Consider the following 19,855-nt stretch of genomic DNA (forward strand, 5'->3'; position numbering starts at 1 on the left):
TTCCCACAGTAACCTACTCCATGAATTCTGAATTCTTGTGAAAAATCTTTGGCAAAGCCAATAGGTCTGGCTTGCATTTTCAGTTGTACATTAGACCTATTTGAATTGATTTGCTTATATTATGCCCTGTACAATCAGAATTCCAAGAAATTGTACCAAAGCCAGTAATAATTCCATATAATTTTCACCTACAACTCTTTGCTGAAGTTTAAAAGTTTGAGTTGATGAAAAGCAAAGATGTAATCCATCAGGGTGAGATTGACGTGATACATGTTATTAGTGATCACACTCCATCTGCATTGTTAGTGGCCTAAAAGTGTAAAGTAGCAGACTATTGGTATTTTCGTCTTAAATAAGGATCTCTCACTTCCCATAAGAAAGGTGATTTTTATAGCAAATAATTGAGAATGGTCAGGCGTGTGCAGCATCCATCACACCACCGGAATCTATCATCAGATCGTCTCTGTCTAGTTACTAATCACGTTGAACCAAATCACGCTACCACCAGTCAACTATTCAAATTCCACAAGAACTAAGGAGTTGGATTGAATATGTCATGCTCTAAATTAAAAATTCAGCCACTCACATCTGGAGTCAGATCTAGCAAATATCTCTTCAAGACTCACATGCCCAAAACATGATTGCACTCATTTTCTATTGCACACGGTTAAAAACGATGCAAGACTGAATTGTATGTAATCAAGAGATTTAGTAAAATATGCATATAACTAAAGTGTGCTATTTTGTATGTGGATATAGAGTAGTTGGATCAGGAAGCTCTGAGCAAAGATCTTTTTTTCTTGCCAAAAACAGGGGAGCTACAAATTTTTAGACCATTCCAGGTATAGCTGAAAGCAGTCTAGAACTGACATGCCAGCCCCTGAAATATACGTTTGCCACCAGTGTTACCTGCAACCCCAAGAGTAAAGAGTGTGAATAGGTCACCTAATCATTCGACATAGCTGCATGGAGTATTGTTTGGTATCAGAAAAGCAATGACCCAGGAGATCCTAAACTAGCTTAGCCAGAAATGTAGCAACTAACTTTCGAATATTATATATGTGTCTCAAAATTAAAGGTGACCATTCCTCTTGGGCTAAGCAATTGCAAGTACCCTGACCGTGTGTAACCGGCACATCCAAACCAGCAACTTGTACTCCTTGGAGTGTGACAAGATTGAACAACAGTGTTGTTCCTGTGTATGGGAGGAGCCACTATAAGGTCTGCACCAACTGATTCTCACAGTTATAGCAAGAGGCAGAAAGCAGGTTCTCTACTAGATGCGGCTGCCCAAAAAGTTCATAAAGATGTAATGCAAAAGCAATGCTGATTGGGTAAGGAAGGAGTCTGGGCAGAGAAAGGTGCAACCAAATTGTCAAAGACAGATTTAGATGAACACAGCCAAGTCATTGCCCCAACTCTTTGTTGCTCATGTGACTCCAGCACACCTACACATTCAGCACCAGTATTGTTTAGGAAGGGAAGCCTTTACATTATTGTTGACTGGAAAGCTAAGAGAAAAGAGCTCCATCAGGATAGCAAGTTCTGTTGGTGCTGCCATGGTGTTTATCTTCATGCCGGATGTACTTTCACATGGGCTACCTAATAAGGTTTACCGGCACACGGAAACTCACACACTTACAAATTTGTGAGACCTTCTTTGCTCTTCATTAACCATAAATTCTTCAAATAGGGACATAAGACTTCGAAGAGAAAGGCAATGGTAAAATATTGTATTTGAAAGGCAAAATGAAAAACAAAAACTGCCAGGAGGAGACATAATAAACACTTCGTCAAACAGCCTAAGGACTACCAAGTCCACGGTTTTTTAATGAAGCTCTCCAGTGGAAAGAACATATAGATTCATCAATCAGGGAAATATGACTGAAATTGGTGCAAGATGTTGGAGTAATAGCCATGTTTCTGTTTGCATGATGCAGGCAAGAGATGTGCTCCAGCCCACGGCTTGCCCTTCCTTTCCCTCCCCGTGAGGAGGACGGGAGGATGTACTCATTGCCAAATGTTTGCAGGACGCTGCGTTGCTTGGGTATCCTGCTCTTCAGCCGACTGAAAAACTCCTTCCACTTTCCAGCGAGACCGAGGTGACCTTCTGTATGCCCTTGTGCGAGCATCCTCTTTATTGATTGTAGCTGGGGGGACTGCATGAACTGGACTCTTCGACACCACATGTTGACAGGACCTGGGATTTTAGATTACTGGGGTTGGAAAACATACCCTATTTTCTATTGGGCTTTACTGAGTAGCTGAGTAGCTCCTTTTCTGCCAGAGTTAAAAAAGAATCCTGGGTAACTTTAGATTTATTTGCTTTTTGGAAATGTTTGCACACTGCAATTTGTTTTGTTTGTTGTTATTCTTCTGAAGGATCGAATGTGGATGGCTGGGCATGGGGCTTGTGCATAGATGTCTTCTGTAGCTCTCTTGTTTAAAACATTTGTTGTTTTCGGATTATTTCATAATTTGCTCCAGAAGAGGTATTGCTTGCAGAGCCTTTTTCAGCGATCCACCATATCATCTCCTCTCCTTCTGCACATAGTATGAAGTTCCCCGTGTTTTCTTGTAGCATCGTTTTCACCAGTGTTGTCCTCGATAACTGCCTGCACTCCTCAATGTTCTGGAATGCTCACACAGAATTGCATCCAAGAGCCAACGCAGACATGCGTGCATTGTCTTGCATCCAAGAACTTTGGCAAACATTCTCACATAGGCTTGCATCCAAGAGCCATGACAGACATGCTCGGCCAATCTTCCATCCAGGAGCTGTGACAGACATGCTCACACAGTCTTGAATTGAAGAGCCGTGACAGACATGCTTGCACAGTCTTGCATCCAAGAGCTGTGACAGACATGCTTGCACAGACATGCATCCAAGAGCCATGACCTACATGTTTGCACAGTCTTGCATTCAAGGGGGATGGCAGACGTGCTCGACAGTCTTGCATAGCAGGCATGCTCTCACAGTCTTGCATCCAAGAACCAAGGCAGACATGTTCGCCCAGTTGTGCATCCAGGAGCCATGGCAAACATGCTTGCACAGTCATGCAACCATGAGCAATGGCAGACATTCTTGCACAGTCTTGCATCCAAGAGGCATGGCAGACCTGCTCACACAGACTTGCATTCAAGAGCCATGTCAGAAGTACTCACACAGTCTTGCATCCAAAGTCCATGCCAGACATGCTCGTTAGTTTACATGGTAGATAAGCTCACACAGTCTAGCCATGTCAGACATACTTGCATAGTTTTGAATCCAAAGACCATGACAGACATGCTCACACAGTCTTACATCCAAGAGCTATGGCATATATGCTCTTTGCATGCTGATAAAGTCTTGCCACCAACCAAGTGGCCGAACTGGCATGATGACGCAGCTTTCTATCTAAGGGTCAAATCTAACATGTTTACACAACACTGCATGATGGTGCCATTTCTGACATGCACACCAAGTTTCACATCCAAGTGCCAGTCCTTACATGCTCACATAGCCTTACCCTGAGTTACTCGATATGATCATCACAGCCCTGCATAGAAGAGCACATCTTTATTTGGTTCCTTATTTGTATTGTACATAATGTTTTCTATTTTATATTTTCGACAGTGTGTTTGCAGGGTGACGCTGTATTACAACATTGTGCCTCTTTGCAGCACTTTGGCAGGTTCATGGTCAATTTACTTCTGCTTTCTGTGTTGTAGTTCGCCTTCCACAGAGGAAATTGGAGTCTGCAGACTGGAAACTTCGGAAAAGTCACCTCCTCTCTTGTTACCCAGGTAGCTTCGGTTTTCTAATTTTCAAGGTCACATTTCTAAAATTCGAGGTAATCGAATATGAAATAGTGAGCTGTTTCTCAATTTGTGTCCGGAGCTATCCCGCAGCTTCCTGATTACCCCCTGCGCCTCTGCTACCGGGATGAACGGCGCGCGCAAAAATGTATTCCAAAACAAAATGCATTCAAGCCAAGCTTGGTTCATGTAGCATAGGGATTCCGCTTTAAGGTCTTGCAAAATTAGTGTAAAGATGGTCTTTAATGTTATACCTTGTTAAGTCTTACCTCTTTCTCAGATGTAAGTAGTTTTGCATATAGGAGTGTGCCTCTTCAGTGAGTACACTTTTTCATCATGGCCAGGAGGGCATTTTACATTTAAAAAATTCCTGTTACAAGTTTTGCAAGTGATGTTCATCATAATTCTACTACTGCTACTACTATACCACTACTACTACTAATACATTATTACTACTAATACAGCAACTAATAGTAGTAGTAACAATAATATTAATAATAATACTTGCCTTTACTATCAACCAACTCAGTGGTCCAGTTAATTGGATAAAGATACCTAAAAGTTCTATCTCAGACTGCCGCCTCAATGAATAGCGTTTTTAGTATGCTAGGTTGCTCCCATAGGAAATCATTATTGTTCCACACTTCTGTTACAAAGCAACTTTCATTAATGGATCCGGGTTTCTTGGCAAAGAAAGGTATCCTGCCCTTCAAAGAGCATGGAGTTTTGAGTGCTTATGTTTTTTTTTTTTGGTATACATTTTGATTGACATTTGTTATACTCTGGATTACAATTTTAAAACATTATTCAATGCATATTAACATATCCCCACTCATGCTTTACCATAACGTGGTAGCATGGGACAATGTACATGTTATCCACCAAGGCTGACAGAAAAGAAGGAGCTGACGAGAATGCAGGGTCAAGCAGCCAATGCCACTACCTCATGGTGCCAAGGATTCACTCACCTTTATCGGTCCCCACCCCTCTTCTCCACACACTCACATCCCAGCAGTCATTCCATGGTTCACAGCCATGACTTTCACATATAGAGCCAAGTAGTCCTCACGGCAGTCTAGCATTAGTCAGCTCCAGTAACTCCGTGAGCATCACGGCCCATGCCTGTAGATCATCTGTGAACTTATTGTCTCTATGAGATTTCTGCATGTGACTATCTTCCTCCACCACCCATTCTACTGTGTCTCTCATCCAGTCAGCCACAGAGGGTGTGCCCGATCAAAGCCAATCGATTGCTACCCTACGTTTAGGAAGCACCAGCCCCAGCATTATAAATTTTCTACTAAGGTTTTTTTTCTCTCGCGCCAGAATCATACCAAGCAAGCACTGTTTAACAACTCTTGTGACGGGCCATCCTGAAGCTCCAGTCTAGTGGCCATGGCCTGCCCATACGTATCTAGAACGGGGCACCCCCAAAACATGTGTAGAAAGTCAGCCTCTGCTGCATGACAGCGCATGCATGAAGACGGCCTCCCAGGATAAGTAACTTGCAACATGTTCAGAGAGAGGCACACCTGATAAACTACATTATATTCGATTAATTTAAATCTTGTGCTGGTGGATGTCCCCTTCACCCCTTCGTGTATGTCCTCCCATTCCTTGTCTGTAAGTTGGTCGCTCAGTATTTCCAGCCATTTACGTTGAACTGCCAAGTGCACGACAGGAGGTCTCCCTGCAATTCTCTGTAAGCATGGAAGAGTGTGTGCGTATGTTGTACCTGTTTGAAAGAATGGCATGTTGGTTGTGAAACGCCGTTGGAGAGTAGCAGCTGTGCATCTGAGGATTTCTGTCTATTTGCCCATGGTTGCTCATCTGACGAGTAACATATAAGTGAAAAAATAATGTGAAATGGAACAACGACGATGATCCAGAGGATGCTAGAGTTGGCAATGTGAGGGCTGCAAACTGCTGCTGTGTAATGTGTGTTTTGTAAGTGAATGTAAGTCTGTTCCATGCAGAACTGTGACTTGCCTTACTTGGAAAGTGTTTATTGTTTGAACAGGAATTTCCATTGCACTGGTAGTTCAGGTCTCTGTCTAGCCAAAGGTCATCTTTTCTAAGTCTGCTCCATGCACTCATGTAACTTAGCTTGATTGTAAAACGCGTGACGCTCTCTATGCAGGGCTTCCCACTGGACTGGTAATTAAGGTGTTTGTCCTGGCAAAGGTTATATTTCTATATGTGCTCAATGGACTGCTGCAACCAATTTGTCTTGATTCTACTTTTTGTATCCACAGGTGGAACATTATAGGATAAATGCACTTGAGCATGTATTTGATCCATAAAGATGTGCACATTTGATGCAGAACAGTGCACTGATAAGAGTTGTGTTTCTTTAGTCCCCAGGACACTGGCACTAATGCATCGAGTAGACCTGTTGAAGATCTTGGTTTGATGGAGATTGTAGCAATGAGGAACCAGGTACATGATTTACCTTGTCTATACCCAATTAAATAAATAAAACCACAAACTAGTAAAAATTAATTTAAATTCTTGGGACCATTTGTCCTATTTTATTGGCTGCAAAAAAAGACTGCAGATTGAATAGTAATTTCACTATGGCCAGGAATTTATTTTGGGAACTGACCTGTGTATTAATAGGTCACTTTACAAAATAAGAAATCAGAGGGTGTCACAAAACTACCTTCCTAATGTATTCATTAAGCATGTCGCAAATTGCAACTCCCTCCCATTGGCAACCTTCAGAGGACTGGTAGTCTGGAACAGCAAACCACCATCTCTGTGAAAGTATTTCAAAACTGATTTATTTAAAAGTAGCCAGAGTTTCTTAAAGGACACAAAAAAGGTTTTCTGAGTTGAAAAACGTCAGTGAGGGCCGGCAGTGGTCCCCTGGAAAACTGTCTTCTACTTTGCGAATCAGTTGTCTCACCAACTAGGGCATCAATAACTGGCCAATGGTTTGTAGCTGAAAGTATGGCTGCGAACCATTGATGTACACCGTACCACTTTGAAACTTAGAACGATCACCCCAAGCTCACCCCTTCCAAAATGCACATTGATAACTTATTCTAAACCAATTTAGTAACTCAAAATGCTTTTTTCCAAATTGCTAAATGGGGTTGGTACATTAGAAAAAGTGTTTTACCATTGTAAACGCCTTGAGTTAGCAAATCACAGGGCTTACAGTAGGTTGAAAACTGTGTACATTTCACCCTTTGATTGATCTTGTTAAAGCATATTTTTCTCAGGGTTATGCTTTACAACAAGGTCAATACATTTTTTCACCCCTGAAGGGCTGGAGAAATAGTTAAATTAGGATCCCTTCAACATCACAATTTAAAATGACAGTACGACTAATTTGGCCACACAAGGAGCAATCCAGCCTGAAATAGAGTTAAAGGGTCTTATTTACAAACTCAAAGTCATGTATACAATGCTCAAAACAAAGTTATAAAGGTACAAAATCACCATAGGTTGACCAAGGGGATGGAACATTCAAACAAACTAACATCAAAAGAACTAAGCTTTCAAGAAAAGCAATATAAAACATTAGAAGAATAATATGATATTCGGAAAACAAGCGCTGTTCAGTTCCTATAAGCAGTAAGGCAGTTTAAAAGTCCTCTAAGCTTAGCTAGCTATAGCAAGGGAAAACTACAGATTAGCAAGTCAGAAGTTAACATGTGCTGGGCTAAAACATGTGAACAAGAAGTAACAAGTAAAACGCCCAACAAAATGTGGAAAGTGACATCTGGGGCAAAAGGTGACTAACAAAGTTTGGAAAAAAGTAAGTAAAAAGAGAAGGCATCAGAAAGTCAAAAGCTCGGTCGAGAGTCTTCTTGTTGGGGTCAGGTAAAAAATGTATAAGTCTGAGCAAAGTATTGTAAACTGAAAAGTAAGGGTAGAGAGGTCCGCATTTCTCAGAGTCTAAGGGGATCCAGCCCAAAGGATCGAAAGGAACAGACTGAACAAAGTTGGTATGTTATAGTGCATGTAATAGTGCAAGATCATTTGCTCATACATCACCCCTCATGATTCAGAAGGTGTAATTGCCCAATGAAAATTCAACATGCAACATTTAACTGCAACATCAGTGAAGATTCCCACTACCGACATGAGAAAGGTATCCATCTTATTTTATCCGTTTGGGTTTAAACAAATGTAGACATTTTGCTTCCACATTTTCTGAATGTACTGGGCTCAAGGTTAATTTCTCAGGCTCACTATGTGTAGAGCAAAAGGACATATATTATCAAGCTAGCATTTCATGGGAACGAAGTCTGAAAAGAATGACACATTTGCAAGAATGATTGAACCTTTTTCTACACAGTCAGAAAACAGGGCCTTGCAGGCCTCAATTAGGCTAAGCAAAGTGAATAAAAATGGCACATTCATTTATATCAAAAGGCAAATACAACATTCCAATTATAAATTCAACATTAATAGGCTTTGTCAGTGTTTGTGTTACAGTACATCTAAAACTAAATAACTCTGTTAATACATTTGCTTTAACTATATCATAGAGCTGCGTTCTTCAACGCTTGCATGCAACATTTAAAACATTACTTTTCTGAAAGTCATTGTCATTGTAGTGCAAACTATAACTTAATATCATAAAGAAACACATAGAATTGGCTTAACTGATTATACATGAAGTTTTAGGGCTATACCACCCCACTTTAGTTCTCTATTCTAAAGTGAACACACATTAATATAGGCTTTCAATGCACAACTTTACAATTAATCTACTACTATTTCAAATAACAAAATGCAAAGATTGTCACATGTGGATGATTACTGTGACGTTAAAGGTAGCAATAAAATTTGCTGATCCCACATTAACTGTAATTGCACAATATAGTTGCAATTGATTAGTCATTCCTAAATTATACCAAAAATGTCTTGTACCTATCTGAATATGATTATCCTCTTTCTCAGTGATCTGTTTCGGGTTTTGTTATGGATTTTCAAAATTTCCTCTGATTGTACACAGATTGAGACTCTTTGCAAAACAGAGACATAAAGGAAAATGGTTATATGGCAAAGCAAGCTTGGAGGAAATAAAGAGGCTATGCAAAATCCATTTAAGAGATCACTGAAATCACATACTTGAGAAATAATAGAGTGCTTTATGCTGTTAGTGGTTTGCGAACAACCCATGTTCCAAAAGGGATAGTTTCTACAGTTGTGTCTCAGGATACGTAGAACTGCATGGTGACAGTATGGAGTAAGAAATTTGGAATATAGGGAAGAGATGACAGATTTGAGCTGTGACTAAGACCCAGAAGACTGAAACAATATGACCAAAAATGTTAACCTAGTTTCTAGAAGAAATCATTAGCTGAGCCTTCGTAGCTTGGTTCAAGCAGCAAGACATTCCTTAGAAAAAGTGTGTGTAGAATGTTAAGTTAAATAAAAAATTCAGAAAAGATAAAAAAAAATTTAAAGGTTAACCAAGTTAGGCAAAAAAAAAAATTCAATAAAATAACTGAATTTACATATTCTGGAAAACTGGCTGAAATGTATGTGAGTGGATGTAAAATTATCAAACATTTTCAGTAAAAAAAATTGGACCATTATTATTTCAAAGTACCTAAAAGTCAAGTTCAACTCGAAGTAGAGCTCAAATTCATTTGAGCAAGTGAAACCATATTGTCTCCACCTTTGAAGTTTTATCAAGTTCAAGGTGATTTGGTTCAGATATACAGGATGTACCAATGGAGCACTGGCTCAAAGAAGTTGAACAGTTGATTATTAACCATCAAGTTTGCCAGGAAACGCAAATACAAAGGTGTTGTTGTGGTCACTGAATCTCAAACTCAAAGGAGGTTAAATGAGCTAGACCTCCAGTGGGGCAGTATAGAACAGCAAGTAATTTATGAGGAGAATGTGGTTACGGTGGGCTGGGTGCGGGTATTTCTAAGACTCTGAGCTCCAGACAAAACTATGAAGATGTTTCCAGCTGGATCTGTTTTCCCTTGTAGCTTAATAATAACCTGGAAGGTTGGGCTTAAATGTTGGCTATACATGGAGATTCTCCACAGCTAAAATAGCCACAGATTTAAAGATAAGTTCAAAAATCAGCTGTACAAGTTTAGGTTTCTTCTGTAATAGTTCTGTAATAGTTCTACTGAATCAAGACCATCGTGAGTACCTTCCTTTGGGCACAGACTTTTCTCAGCCTTCTCATTGACTGGTCTATTTAGAGCAAGTTCCCACAGGCAGGGTAGTTTCTGCAAGCTTGCTTTTATCAGCTCCACAGCTATCAGGCTTTTAGTACCACATATCTTCAGCAGGCATATTCTTTCAGGGGACAGGTCCAATATGACTGTGGCTGCCGATGAAGGAAACTGGGAGAGGTTCAAGACAAAGCTGGAGACAACTCTTGCAGACAGGCAGGCAGACAGTTGGCAATTACTTAGTGCAATATGTAGGAAATTATTTTTTTCTTCAGCTCTAGCCAGTCTCTCTCTGGACACATACATGTTCGTGCTGGGTCCTGTGCACCCTAACACTCATCTTGTGCTTTGGTAGGAGCCGTTTGAAGTGGCAAGTGGAGAGTCATGTTTTGAAGTTTGAAGACAAGCTGAGTACGTACAAAAATATGTAGATCACTCGAATACATGTTTTAAAGTGGCACCTTAAGTGCAATGGGTATACCCAGACATGGATCCCATGCTCAATTTGCCATTATTTGCAAACTGCACCTCACTAGTGAGGCTCAACAAGGATCAAGACAGTTGGGGGTGCGTGTGTTGCCACTGAAACAGGATGCGGTCTGGAATTTTGAGATGGACTGTTTAGGTGGAGCAGGACAAAGACTACATGCACATGGTTGCTCTAAATCTAGAGTGAGACAGTTTGCAAAAAAAACAATAGATGAGAATTCAGACTGAACAATTGTCAGTGCCTGCCATTTTTGTAACAAGTAGGGAAGTCCTGTTTTCTTCAGCTCAAATTAGGTTCTTTCTGGGCAGAGTTGTGTCCCTGCTGGCTCCAGCACACCCCTAGAATATGTGGCTAAGGCTATCCAGAAGGCTGCGGCATGTCAGAGGGTAAAGATAGAGCAAACACTTAGATGGATTTCGTCACGTTTACTGAAAGAATGGTCCTTCCATTCAAGCAAACATTACTTCTCCTATCACTGACTCACAAGCTACTAAACCAGGTCTAAGATGGCAATAAACAATTACAATTACATAATGAAAAACTTGCTGTTACTTTCAAATCATTCTCCACTGTTCATCTTTAGGAGCAGCGTATTTGAATGGCTACTTCTAAGTATGGCTTTTAAATGTTTTGAAGAGGGCCACTGTCACTCCTTAGTCAAACCTCTCCAGATAGACTCTCCGTCTTTTCCATCTTATACACATTGTTGTAGAATGATCCAAAGAGGAGCTGATTCTCTATCTTGGGGAGTATCAAGACAGCTATAACTTTTTAGGAAATTGTACAGTCGGACTTTTGTCAAAAATCCCAAAAGATGACTTATAGCACCCTTCTTAATAAACATTGATGAGCACAATCCAGTCCGTCATTGTAGTTATTGGATATGTGGAAATAGGTGATCAGATGGTGCAAGTAGATAATGTACAACATCTTCAAGACATATGTGTGAATTAGCATAGCTGTGAATTATCTCTCAGTTTGACATTATTGTCAAAATTTTAGTTATCTCTGTTGGACTGTCCCCTGAATGGTGTTCAGTTATGTCCCAGGTCATGATTGCCCAAATGCAAGTATCTGGTATCCTGATTTTTAGCCTCAGCATCTTGGCATGTGTGCAAAGGCCTAGACACGACCTTTGCCATGAGTATGGTCCCGGACCCAGAGGGGTGCACCAAGTGTGCTCTCCCCTGTCCCTGTCACTGGTTATGGTACGTAAAGCAGTAGTGGCACTGATACAGAGACATTTCAGCCTACTGGTGTCACCATATATGTTCCTTAACATCTCAGCAGTCTGGATAATAAATGTCTCTGCTTTATCTGAATGAGACTTTGGAGTAGGCTGTTGCCCATTAGTAAAGCCTAACTATTAGGTTTAAAATATTTATTTATTATAGTCCCAGCTGGCTCCCCACATCCTGTGGGAGCCAACATTGCTGTCACAGAGAGGAAGCTGCTAAAGCAGCTCCCTCTCTGTGAGAGCAATATTTCCTCTGTTTCCCTGACCACATCTCTGCGGCCAGGGAAACAGATGAAACCTACGCTAGCATGAAGTGAGAGCTGTTTGATGGCTCTCACTTCATCCTAGTGGAGTGTTTGCTGTGAATTGGTGGAAGCTGTCAAAGCTCCCACCAAGTTACAGCAAACATCTATGCCCCAGGGTTAGGCACCCTGGGATATAGCAGGAGCCGCCCTGGGGGTGGTGTTCTCCAGGGCCTTTATTAGCTCCTCAAAAGGGGACCACGTGGCCCCCCTCCAACATCAACAGGTGGTGGTGGTCCCCAGAGCCTACGGGCCTGAGACGGACCCCATATCTCTTTTTAACTTAGTCCCCGGGAGATGGTGGTACCCAGGGCTCTGAGGGAGCAGGGCAGCCCCACTGCATTAGTTTTCATTAGTGCCCTGGGAAGGTAGCGGTTCCCAGGGCTGTGGGGGGGCAGGTGGCATCCTTTTGGGGGGGGGTAGGTGGCAGTCCTGGGGATATGGAAGGGGGCTAGGCGGCCCCCAGATTAATTTTGATTAATGCCCCAGAGAGGTGGTCGTTCCCAGGGCAGCGGGGGAGCCGGGCGGCCTCCCCGCATTAAAATGGCAAAGCCCCTGGGACTTGGTTCACCCAGGGGCTTCAACTTTATCAAGCGCAGGAACCCACACTTGTTTTTTTTTTTTTTTTGGGCAGATCCAGAGATTGGGGGTTTGCAAAGCCTTCGTGTCCCTATATATACAAATTTGGATTTTCTTTAATTTCCCAATAACTACTTACCCGATTTACACCAAATAACAAAAAGGGGGTTTTCGAGACCAAAAGCTACCTTTGTGCTAAATTTGGTGTAATTCCCCCCAGTGATTCGGGTGCTATCGCTGTTCAAAATCCCTATGGGAATTAACCTGGGTAATGCTCCTTTTTTTAAACACCCCCTTCCCTACTTATCCTTGCTTGACGGATCACCCTGAATTTTCCAGGCCACAGCTGACAAGGCTGTCAATTTATTTGAGAACATTTGTGAAGCGGCGTCAAAGATACAGGCAAAGAAAATGCTGCTTTTTCTACAGAAACTAGGTCCTAACTATAACTACCTAGTATATATATATATATAAAACAATATTTCCATATCTATAAACATTGTATCCATGTTTCTATTTTTTTTTTTCTTTAGTCCTCATAATGATGTCACCAAAAGCACCAACTAGAAAAACAACAACCTCGTGGGCTCATGACGGACACGGTCCTCTAGGTCATGGGGTTGAATGGATTCCCAGCCAGCCAATCAGAGGCGACTTATCATTGGACCTTGAGCACATCAAAACTTTAAGAGGTCCCGGAACCCTTTCCCACTTGTCTTCACTTCTCTCTCATCTACTTCTCTGAAGAAGAGTACAGATCTTTTCCATGCATGCCAACTTGGAGCGGAGGATTGACCCCAGCTTCTACAAATTTCTCTCCTTGCCAGTAATATGAAGTAAAACGGCAGGTCTCAATGGTGCAACTTGGGAGGGGCGCAACCAATCTTCTGCAACAAAATCCCAAACATAATTAAGCGGGGCTCACCTCAATTATAAAGTCCAAGGAGTCTTATATTGTCTTACCCACCGCAGACCAAAATCCCTCTAGTTTCGGGTAGGAAGCGAACATGTGGACTTTGTCCACCTCGCAGCTGCCACACTGCTTACATTTGGAGGTTGCACTTCCTCTTATCTTTGCCAATTTTAGGGGGGTACAATAGCCCTCTATGGAGGGTAAAAAAATAATTTTTTCCCTAGGGCAGCAGATTTAACCACTGAATGTAATGTAGCAAAGGATACCTGCCATAACTGCTCCAGCTCCTCATCCGTTAGGAATCCACTCCATCCGGAATACATTGGTTGCATCGAGTTCTCCACTGCTGCTAAAAGTTACTGGTACCATCGTGCTGCTTCCTTCTTTATGGCCCAAATGTCTGCTAGATCTAGCTCCATTTGAGTTGATTCAGGGCCCAGACCCCCTTGGCTCTTAAGTCATCCATTAACCTGGAAAATATTGAATCTAGACATAGGGGGTTATTACAACTTTGGAGGAGGTGTTAATCCGTCCCAAAAGTGACGGTAAAGTGACGGATATACCACTAGCCGTATTACGAGTACATTATATCCTATGGAACTCGTAATACGGCCGGTGGTATATCCGTCACTTTACCGTCACTTTTGGGACGGATTAACACCTCCTCCAAAGTTGTAATAACCCCCATAGTCCCTTCCGTCCTATAGCTCCAACACTCTCATGTTAACCTTTGGCCCTCATTGACTAGCTGACTCCTTCTATTAACTCCACTTTACTTAAAAGGCAAAGCTAAACTGTCCACTAAACACTCCGGGGTCCCAGGTGAGTCCCAGATGGGAGCTAACTTATTGTAATATCCAATGCCTAGGAGGGATCTCATCTCTTACTAAGTCATGGCAGCTGCCTGTAAGTACTTCAACCTGACTTTCTTGAAGAATTTAGGCACCCCAAATTTGTAGGAGAAACCGTCTACGGATAGACTCGCCAGCATTGCTCTGCACATGGCCCCCAGTACCGAATTATCTGAGGTCATTAACAACATTCTGCTATTCTTTAACTGGCAGGCCCAACAGTAAAGCTGCAGGTAAGGAAGGGCCAATTCTTCAACACCAACCCTCCTCCTCAGTTTTTTCTAAGAAAGGTGAATGCCTTTACTGGCCCAGATAAATGAGGTTATCTTCCCTTGCAGATTTAAAATAATTTTTTTATCAAAATGTAGGGGGATGCTATCAAATACAAAGGTAATTTTTGGCAGGATGGACATCTTTACCAAGTTAACACGCCCATATAGAATAAGTGGCAGATTACCCCATTTTTTCAGAAGAACCCCTACCTCACCTGTCACCTTCTCCAGATTTGCATTCATGTTTCTAATGAAAAAGAAAGTGGCCTTACCGAATCTGTATGCCCACGTTACTTCAGCTGTTCCCTTATGGCTTAATAAATATCCCTTGAGTCACATTTTACCCAAAGGGCAAAGATTTATACTGAATTAGTTTCTTTCACATTTATTAATAATTCCATGAAAGTGTAATGTTTACCAGGACACCACTGGTGTGATAATCTTGAAACAGTTTAATACTCATATCAAATCAGAAGGGTGCTTTAACAAACTCATTCCCTTAGTTACGGAAGCAGGCAACTTGTTTGCAGCTATGCTATAATTTCTGGTGTCTGAATTTATAACGCTGTTCATGTAATTTGTCCTTTGATGGACTGTCTCTACTTATTTACTCTAATTACTAAGATTTGCCATTAGGCATCAGCCTATCAATATGCATCATTATTTAATAATTGTATTATAAAGTGTATGAGCAAGGCTGTTTGAATTATGCAGCGGGATAGACAGAATTATGTGACAGGGTTGACTAAATTATGTGGGGAAAAAGCCAAAATGTGCAGCTTAATGCAGCACTTTCTTGTAATAGTGTCATCATTATTTTGTAGTTTTGCACATGCTACACTGTGTGGGCAAATGCTTCACCTCATTAGTGGCAGTTTAACACCCAAATTCAGCAATAAGCAACAGAAAGGTGACAGTCAGCCTTTGCTAAGGTCCGTCCACTGCTTGGCAACATGTGTTTTTGCCTTTTTAGTAACTTTTGATACGTTTCGGCCAGAATTTTTTATTTATTAAAATCTGTAGAATATGCAGCAGGTAGTGGATTATGTGGCAAATGCAGCAAATCCATATTTATGTGGAAAATGTTGCAAGCCACAAAATTGCATAGTTCCAGTGTTCCTGGGACAAAATGATTTAGCGTTTAGGATAAAACTAGTTCTTTCAAATAACACATTAGGGAAAGAGGTAATTACACTGTCCCTACTGCAAACATTTTTATAAGTCAATTAAAAGGAAGCTTTCCAAGACTTCACACCCGTACATTACCTCTCAAAAAGAATAGTGACTTTATAAAATTAAAGCCTGTACCCTGTTTCAAACAGTCTTTACATTTGGTGATTAACCAATGGCCAGCATTTGCATTTTTTTCAAATTGCAGGTAACCTGGTGAAAGGACCTGGGGCCAGATGTAGCAAAACTTGGTTTTGCGACTCGGAAATTGCGACTCCGAGCGACTCGCAATTTCCGAGTCGCAAAACCATATGCAGAACGGTGTCTCAGACACCGTCTGCGAGTCGCTATGGGGTCGCAAAGACCCACCTCATTAATATTAATGAGGTGGGTCGCAAATTGCGGCCCCATAGCGACTATGGGCACTCACTAACATGGAGGCCTGCTGTAGTCAGCAGACCTCCATGTCCGTGACTGCTTGTCAATAAAGCAGTTTTTTTTTTTTTAAGTGTAGCCCGTTTTCCTTAAAGGAAAACGAGCTGCACTTAAAAAAAATCCGAAACCTTTTTTTTCTGCATTTTTTCAGGGCAGGTAGTGGTCCCTTGGACCACTACCTGCCCTGAAAAAATATTTTGGGGTCCATTCACAAAGGGGAAGGGGTCCCATGGGGACCCCTTCCAATTTGCGAGTGGGTTACCATCCACTTCAAGTGGATTGCAACTGCGACACCATTTGCGACCGCGTACGTGGTCGCAAATGGAATTGCATCCCACTGCGAGTCGCAAATAGGAAGGGAACACCCCTTCCTATTTGCGAGTCGGAAATGCATTTTGCGAGTCGGTTCTGACTCGCAAAATGCATTTCTGCATAGGAAAGTCCGGTTTGCGACTCGCAAACGGCAATTTTTGCCGTTTGCGAGTCGCAAACTGTTTCCTACATCTGGCCCCTGTTTCTTATTCATTTCTCTGTCCATCGATAGCCTCAAGGAGATGGCCCAGAGGAAAGGGAGCTGTGTGTGGACACATTTTTCCCTTTACAAATGGACACACACAGCTCATTCAGGGAGATCCCCTGAGGAAGTTTGAGCCTTTTTTTAAATGACCATCCGTACCATTAGTGCAGCGGTGCAGTGGCACTGGGGCAGTGTACCCCAATTTTGTCCGTGTTACTAGCAAAATGGTGAGTGAGAAACCTTTTTTCCATGTTAGTATTAGGGCCCAGGTTGCCATTGCTTCGCAGGGGACAGGTCCAAAGCAACAGACAGCGAGATGTGGGATTTACTCCCTTTTTTCTACAGAAAAGCGAAGACAACTTGCTTTGGGCCTCATGTCTAGAAGTGATGGGCCAGTCGAAAGCCTGGGCAGAGTGGTAGGTATAATTTGTGCTGCAGATGCAGTGGCATTAGGGCGACGGGTTGTGAGGTGTCAACTAAACCCCAATTAGGATTGTTTTACAATTGTTTCTTGCTTATTTTAGGGCACAGTACACCACTGTTGTGCCAGTGTTGCTGTGGGTCTCTGAACAATGGGCCAAGAGTAGTGAAAATTGAAGCAGGGGAGACACATTAGCTTAGGCCTCAGAGAGACAACAGAGTGGGGAATGGGGCAAGATCGAGACCATTTTTTTTTAGTAAGGGGCAGAGGAGACCACCACTTCGTAAGGCAACGCTAATGGGACCCATGAGTAAGCGGCCCACTGCATAACAATTATGACTGCCTTTGTTTAGAAAAAGAGGGTTGGAGATTCACTTTTCTTCCTAGCATTAGAGGTGAAGGCACTCTTTCTGCGTGGGCCACATGCCAGAGCTCATTTTATTCTGAAAGGGACAGAGAAACTGTTTCAAGATTAGAGTGATGGCCATGCATTGTGGGAAAAGGGTGAAATAGGCAGGGGACACAGTCTGCTACTCTGGGCTGGAGCTATCATTAGTGCAGTAGGTGCAGTTGGGCCCCAGGGGTTTGACGGGCTCACAACATCAGAATTATGAGGAGTTGGGGTTTTGCATGATATAACTGCTCGTATATAAGTTTCACTTTTAGAGTGGATTATCAGCAACAAAGTACTCCTGAAATGGTAATCCCACCCCCTGCACTGGGCCCTAACCCTGCTGCACCACCATGTACTGCCATTAAGTTTTGGAGGGGGGCCCACCTTAAATATATTTTGCTAAGGGATTTTCTTGGTCCTTGGTATTTAATGGTCAAGAAATGGCTATCCTAGGCAAGGCTGAGGGGGTGGGTGTTCAGGAACTACCAACATTTGAGGTAAGAAGGAATCATCTAAATTGCTGGAGAGAAACAGTTCCACATTTTAGGGGCCATCACTGAGATGATTCAGCCACCTGTCTTGATATGGCAGAAACATGGTATGTAGAAACGCTAGCTGGCTGAGTGGATAATTCACTGCGGAATGTGTGTGGTCAAGTGTTTATGAAAAGAAACAAAGAACATTGTAATTCATGGATTTGTGAATAAGATGTACCGTAAAAGAGACTGGCTTCAATAAGAATCCATAAAGAAATTGGTGCATGGATCACTTGGAATAGGCCACAGGAAGTAGCCTGGATGCCTCATTAAATGACATTAGAATTTTCTAGTATAGAGCCAATCAATGCAGACTATTCAACTGTTGTCAAAGGATAGACAGTGAAAAATGCATCTAAAATTACGAAGATGGAAGGTGCAGGAGGAAATAACAGCATTCTTTTGCTTAAAATCAATGGTGATTCAGGGGTTTTGTCAATTTTTGGAAAGTGCTGGATTAGAGCCACTTTTGTAGGTCAAACTATGTGGTTGAAGAGGGATCTGTTACCACCGAAGTTGAAAACCTCTGTTTTGGGGTTGATTTTGAGCAACTGCCTCACCATCCAGCCTTTGACGTCTAACAAGCTATTTGTTCAAGTAAGGTAACTTGAGGGATGACTTTAAGATGGAAAATAAGTTGGGTGTCATCTGTGTGGGAAAATATGGAATACAGGGGATCTAATAAGGTGGGAGACAAGTTAGGCATAGTGGTTAAAATATAGGCAGAGAATAGAATGAGGTCTCTTGGACAACTCACCTGAAGTATTTTGTGCCTGAGTTTCTAAGGACCTAGCTTGACTCTGGGAATGCTGATTTAGAAAGGGAGCAAGCCATTTGTGGATGCTTTTGAATATTCAGCAGTTGTTTAGGGATGGGAGGAAGATGGACTCATCCACAATGCCAAAAACCCTGAGAGATCTAAGAGTATCAAGTCAATGACATTGACATTGTTGGAGTCAGCTGCAAGACGTGTGTAGTCCATAGTGCCTACTACTAATAACGCAGTGCCCCGGCCAAGCAAAACCCAGATAGGGAATCATATAAGATGTTTAACCCTCCAAGGAATAGCTCAGCTGTTAAGCAGCAAATTATTCTAAAATCTTGGCAGCCACTGGTAGGAGTGTACTAAGAAAATAAATGGCTTAAGTGAAGTGGTCACATTTGTTTTTTTTTTAGGGGGTGGATTGTACCCAGATCTAATTCAGTGGGCAAGAGGCCAGACAGGAGAGAGTGAATCAGAAAAGAACAGAGCAGAGGGACAAGCAGTAGGAGGAGGGAACTCTGAAAACAATGAGGTGAGATATCAGGGAAACACAATTAACACTGCTGTAGTTGGGCTAGCAGATTGGAGGGGGAATTGGAGTGAAATGTTGTATTTTTGGCATTATCTTTTACTAGATACTTTTATTGCAAAAATAACTTTGTGCTTTTAGAAGCTTTTTCAATTAGTTTAGTTCCTCATTAAATCAGGGTACGGATTTGGACTTCAGAGTAACTTTGTTTGGCAGTAACAGAGTAGACAAAGAGCCTGATTTAGAGATTAGTGGAATGAGTACTCTTTCACAAACTATTTTGAGCCAGGCGGACTTTTTCGGATGGCAGTGCTCCTGCTATCTCAGTCATCATAAAACTTACTCTGATGGGATGATATTATATGGGTCTTAAGAGTAGGGGCATCAGTCTGCCCTGCCCAATTACAGCAGATGGTCTGATGTCCTTTTATCATTTTGTCACAGCCAAGTAAAACCTGGTGGTCACAAAATGAAATTAAAAATAAACCCT

At 41.9% G+C, this 19,855-nt stretch overlaps 1 protein-coding gene across 3 annotated transcripts in view; it reads left to right on the plus strand.

Annotated features, from left to right (window-relative positions):
- LOC138265713 (mitochondrial fission factor-like) overlaps window positions 1-19,855 on the plus strand; it is a 248,650-nt gene that overhangs the window by 217,200 nt on the left and 11,595 nt on the right. For 2 of the 3 annotated variants that reach the window (XM_069213669.1, XM_069213689.1), the window contains 3 exons: window positions 1,941-2,102; window positions 3,712-3,786; window positions 6,156-6,237. In XM_069213669.1, coding sequence (XP_069069770.1) covers window positions 1,941-2,102; window positions 3,712-3,786; window positions 6,156-6,237 — 319 coding nt within the window. The remainder of the gene's footprint in view (window positions 1-1,940; window positions 2,103-3,711; window positions 3,787-6,155; window positions 6,238-19,855) is intronic. The other variant, XM_069213679.1, reaches the window with a different exon arrangement.

This window comes from Pleurodeles waltl, chromosome 2_1, assembly GCF_031143425.1.
Source record: "Pleurodeles waltl isolate 20211129_DDA chromosome 2_1, aPleWal1.hap1.20221129, whole genome shotgun sequence".
In the NCBI taxonomy this organism is placed as follows: domain Eukaryota; kingdom Metazoa; phylum Chordata; class Amphibia; order Caudata; family Salamandridae; genus Pleurodeles; species Pleurodeles waltl.